Source organism: Nanorana parkeri, unplaced genomic scaffold, assembly GCF_000935625.1.
Source record: "Nanorana parkeri isolate BGI_ZX_2015 unplaced genomic scaffold, ASM93562v1 scaffold2434, whole genome shotgun sequence".
NCBI lineage: Eukaryota > Metazoa > Chordata > Amphibia > Anura > Dicroglossidae > Nanorana > Nanorana parkeri.
Window position 1 is genome coordinate 143,657 of NW_017308702.1, and position 5,779 is coordinate 149,435.

Consider the following 5,779-nt stretch of genomic DNA (forward strand, 5'->3'; position numbering starts at 1 on the left):
CCCCCCCCCCCCCTTTCATATGGGACTTGCTCTCTTTGTTTACCTTATTTGAGAACCATATTGCAAAGTTTTTGTTCTTTGTTATGTACTATGTGTAAGAGTCGAGTGCCATCTGCACATGCGCCAATGCATTGCGCTGTATAATGTATTGCTGGGATTTGTAGTCCTCTATAGCCGGTGCCATTCTGCATTCATTGCTGTATCATTTTACACTTTCCATTTCACTATATTGCACACCACACTTTTTTTTTTTTTCTTCCACCGCTCCAAACTTGCTCCTGTGATGGACTGCAATCTCAATACAAACTTGTAGTTCATCACTGGAGCCATTTTTCTTTTATCCCGATTAACCGGTTAATTGAAATTAATAATCGGCTATCTAATCAATTTTGAAAATAATCATTAGCTGCAGCTCTAGATAAATGGTCACCCTACACCAGGGATTCCCCACTAACCACCATCCCCCAGCCAGTCACCCCTTTCATGGACTTAATAGGAGTCCTCACATCTCCCGACCATTCACACTACTGTTACATGGATGGCAAAAGTGGCAGACAGGGGCGGGGAGAAGGCGGGGAAGAGGCAGAGCGGGAGGGGGGCCAAGTTGCTGCACCATGGGCCTCTGGGTTGTTCTTACCCCCTGGGCTAAAAGTTACCAGTCAGCCCCTGAGCGTAGCTTTGGCAGCTGTGAGCCTTTCATTACAAAAATGTGAACCCAACCATTGCAAAAGGCCTGCATGCTTTTCCTTTTGTGAGTGGAATGCAAAGGAATATAATGTTCTGGGACCTGTGCACCCTACTCCCAAAACATGGTGCCTAAAAAAACACTACTGCAACCCACCTGACACCCTACAGAGCCCACTTGAGACCCCCGTACGTATCATAGATCCTGCACAGTGCACCTGACACCCTGCAAAACCCACTTGAGACCCCACACATACCATAGCCCCTGCTTAGCCCACTTGACACCTTGTAGAGCCCAACTGAGACCCTGCATAGCCCACCTGCTATCCACCTGAGAGCGACCCTGCAGAGCCTACCATAGACTCTCTATGGTGGGCTCTGCAGGGTCTCTGCCCTGCACACCTCTTACCTGTCAGGCCCGATCCGCTGTCAGCCTCCTCCACCGCCGCCCCCTGCCTCATCCGTCCTCCGCGGTCGCCGCTGGGCCCGAGCCACGCCTCCTCCTCCATTGCCACTGAGTCCCACCTCCTCCTCTACTGGGTCTGACCTCCTCCGCCACAGCAGCTGCTGGCCTATTACTGACTCAGCAGCGGCTGTGAGGAACAATGCACCACTGCACAGATCACTGACAGGTGATCTAGACAGCGGCGCGTTCCTCACAGCCGCCAGTGACTCAGCCCGCGATGCCATAGCAACCCAGGCAGTCTGCATGGCATCAGGGGGACCCCTTTGTTCCTGGTTCTGGCCGTGCCCCCATGTGCCCCACGGCTCCATATCGGCCGCCTGGGTCGGCATGGCGATAGTTCTGCTACTGAGGTTGACAAAAATGTTCCAAATGCATGTTTAATCATTTTACACAGTTTTCAAGTTAAACATCTTTCAATGGATACATTACTTTTCTACACACTGTATTGCATTGCGACAACTGTGTTCTCCTCCATCGTAGTGGTGCACCCATGTCTCGGGGCCAGTGACAATTCTCTCCAAAATACCCCTATCTTCTTCATGGTGTCTCAGGAACTGGGTCTCAACCTCCACATGCTGTTGCTTGTGCTGAGCAGTAAACTGTTTGGGAACCCATCATGTGCAAACTTTCCTGTATCCCAAGTCATCCCGCACTACGTCAAATGCGGATCCCACGGATGACCCCGCGAATTTTAGGCCTATCTCATTACTAAACACAGATGTTAAGATCTATGCAAAGCTTATTGCTAACCGCCTCCTGCAGGTTCTCCCTGATCTAATCCACTCTGACCAAGTAGGCTTTGTCTACGGGCGGCAAGCGCCAGACGGCACCAGACGTATGGTTGATCTATTGCAATTTTCAGAACACTCTGAGAAACCTTCTCTGCTTCTCTCTTTGGATGCAGAGAAGGCTTTCGATAGGGTGCATTGGGAATATCTTCGGGCCGTGTTGTTGAAATTTGGTATTACAGGTTTTTTTGGCTCTGCTATTGAAGCCCTATATTCACATCCCAGTGCGAGTGTAAGGACCTCTGGGCTCTTGTCTGCTCCATTTCATATTACCAATGGTACGCGACAGCGATGTCCCCTGTCCCCGCTGATCTTCGCATTGGTCATGGAGCCTCTGGCTGCTGCTATCCGCGACTGCTCTGCCATCAGTGGAGTGTCTGTGGGCAAGTGCATGCACAAAATTGGGCTTTACGCAGATGATGTGATTATTACCATGACTGATCCTGTACATTCCCTTCCAGCAGTCCAAGAGATCCTGGCAAGATTTAGTACAACTTCCCTCTATAAAATTAATCATTCCAAATCCCAAATGCTAGCTATAAATGTCCCGACTACCATTAGACGTATCATTAGCTCCATAGCCCCTTTCGTCTGGGCCCCCACTAATACCCTTCAATACCTAGGTATCATCCTATCAGCCCCTAGTTCTAACCTTTTTAAGCTTAACTTAAAAAGGTCATAACAAATCTATACTCAAATTGTTACAGCTAACAACTCTTGATCTCATCCTTACAGACATACATTTGTCAGGCATCTTGATTGTATACACCAATGAATTTGGGCATTGCCCTTCCTGTACTGTTGTATTGTTTTTGTCTTTGTTGCTATGATAAAAACTCAATAAATTCTTTGTTAAAAAAAAGAATGCGGATCCGTAGCTGATATCCAAATGTGCAGCCAATTGAGACACTGTTATCCGTCAATCTTCTCTAATCATGGCAAAGGCTCTGTCATTATGGTCTTGTGTGCATGATGTTGATGAGTGACCAGAACAAGCTTCAATGGTTACATCTATTCTTACCGCTTTAAACTTTTCTACCCAATCATATGCCTTTCACTGATTCTTGTTGCTATGACCATACCAAGTCAACATCTGACAGTGAATTTCCACAGGTTTCACTCCATCTGCCCAAAGAAAGTGCCCTATGGCACATTGTTCTTCGATGGTGCAATCTTGCAACAGAGCGTCCATGTTTCTGTCTACGTGACTACCACTTGACTAAAGTCAGAGCGCTGTACTGCGAATGGTGGAACTACCCAACAGGCTATGTAAATATGCCGCATTGCACAAGCTTCTCTCTGTTCCGGTTACCGCATAATTTATAAATTGCCTTTACTTTTGTAATCTCTCTTGTATTTTATTTGGCACATTATTATTAGTTTATTTTTGGCGTCTTCCAAATTTCAGATAGTTCCTGTTTTGGGTCTGGTAAAATAAAAGAGGCTTATCTATTGTTAAGTTTGTCACCTTATCACAACCGTGCACCTGTAATATCGCAGACGGGGCCGCCTCTTGTGTCTCTGCCGCGGCCCTCTGTGTTCCACTGTGGAACGCGGAAGCCGCACGAACTCCTGGTTGTGACGCGGTGGCTGCGTTCCACGGTGGAACGCGGAAGTCGTCCGGGCCGATCAGCGGTCCCTCCCCACTTCCTGGCCCTATTTAAAGGCACTGATGAGGCAGCATGGCGTTCTGTGATTGAGGTCTGAACGCCTGCTGCCTCACGAACCTGCACACCATCCTGCTACCTTCTGGACCCTGCTCACCACCCTGCTGCCATCTGGAAGACGGACCAGCGCAGTGTTGCCAAAGGAGCCACCTTGTAGACTCAGCCACCATCAGCTGCATCCAAAAGCGCAAGTACCCCTCCTGTGGGAGAACCACCCCTGCCTTTCATGCTTGCTGGCTGATATATGAACTGTGTGCTAGGCTGCTATTGAGAATCCGCTCTTTAACCAGCACCACCCACTGCATTCCTGTATTTAAAGTTCTCAAACCACAGGCTATGACGCAATAGTAGTGTTTGCAGTTGTGTTGATTTACGTTGATTATATGATGGTAGAATCTCAAACTCACCGTTAAGATTGTGAGTGACGCCTGAGATTCATATCTGATTGATCAATTACTCCGCAGTTGTCATCCAATTGTTGTATTTACCGCAGACGTGACAGCACCTTCCCAACTGTCCGAGAGCCTTCTGAACATCTTTATTTCTCAGGCTGTAGATTAAAGGGTTTAACATCGGCGTGACAATTGTATAAAACACGGACACCATCTTGTCTGTCACATCGGTATCTGAATACCTCGGTCTCATGTACATGAATATGGCTGTTCCATAGAAGATGGTCACCACGATAAGATGGGATATGCACGTGGAGAAGGCTTTGTATCGCCCAGAAGGGAGTTTCATTACGACTAAGACAATTTGTATGTATGAAAAGAGAATGAGGCACAAGGGAATTAGAAGTAATATGGACCCACCAACCAAGGTTACAATGTTGTTCACATAGATGTCTCCACAAGATGCCTGCAGTAAGGAGTGAGCTTCACAAAAGAAGTGGTTGATGGTGATAGGTCCACAAAATCTTAACTGGCTCATAAAATATATATCCATGGAAGCTATGCTACCACCAGCCGTCCAAGCCACGGCAATCATCCTGACACAGGAGACTGTATTCATAATAACATTGTAATGCAGAGGATTGCAGATAGCCACATATCGGTCATAGGCCATGAAAGCCAATAGTATGCACTCTGTCTCACCCATGAAAAGATAGAAGTAAACTTGAAGAACGCATCCAGTGTATGAAATAGTTTTTGTTGACAAAACAATATTTAGCAGCATCTTGGGCACAATGATGGAGGTATAGCAAATGTCCAAGAAGGACAGACTAGCAAGAAATAAATACATAGAGTTGTGTAAACGGTGGTCTGTTCTGACGGCCACTATAAGGAGAATGTTCCCGGCCAGCGTGGTCATGTAGACGAGTGAGAAGAACTGGAACAGCCAAAGTTGTAGGTTGAGATCGTCTGTAAGTCCAAGAAGAATAAATTCTATGACTGTACTTTGGTTCTCTGCTTCCATGGTCACACTCTTCTAACAATATTTGACTGGCCTACAGCTAAACCCTTTGTGGAAAGAGGCACCAAATAAGGAAGATCTATATGAGGGGAAACTTTGATCCAAGCATAAAACACCAGTACATTTACCAATCACTAGATTATGTCCACGTTGAGTTGAGTAAGAGTTACCTGATGAGGTTCCAGCACAAAATTATACAACTGATTAAAAGATCAGTGGCAATGGCTAGTTTGGTCCTTGTCACATTCTGAAACCTTAGTATCACAAGATCTTTGGAGTTATAGCTGAATGCAAAGTGATATGCAATGGCTGTTCTCTGCCCATCCGTTCACCCAAAACACAAACAGTAGCCGTTCATAGAATTTATTTGTTACTGAAATTTTTTGTCTGCAACTTTTGCTTGGAGTTCTCTGTAGATTGAGCAACTGCACCACAAACACAACAGCAACTGGGACTGAAATGTGCTCAAAACAGAACTCTGAACTCCTTGATCCTCTCTTGAACTTCCTATTTTAGCCACACCTCTGCACTTCCTGTTTGTCAGATTATTGTGCTCCTGCCATTATCTTGCTTCCTGTTCCCTCTGTGATACAATCCTCTCATACTGCTTCCCATGTACCGACCTTTGGCTGCTGATTCACCGACTACTCTCATCGTCTTCCGCTGCATACCTGATACTTTTGGCTGCTGACCCCGGCTTGTTCGCTGCCTACGCTTCTGCCTGCTCCCATACTACTACCGTCTGCTTGTGTACCGAACCC

General features: G+C 46.5%; 1 protein-coding gene across 1 annotated transcript; it reads right to left on the reverse strand.

The window, feature by feature from the left end:
* Window positions 1-4,058: 4,058 nt before the first annotated feature.
* Window positions 4,059-5,021, reverse strand: LOC108801676 (olfactory receptor 6B1-like). The gene has a single exon (XM_018573579.1). It carries the CDS (start codon window positions 5,019-5,021, stop codon window positions 4,059-4,061), a length of 963 nt encoding a protein of 320 aa, XP_018429081.1.
* Window positions 5,022-5,779: the final 758 nt, after the last annotated feature.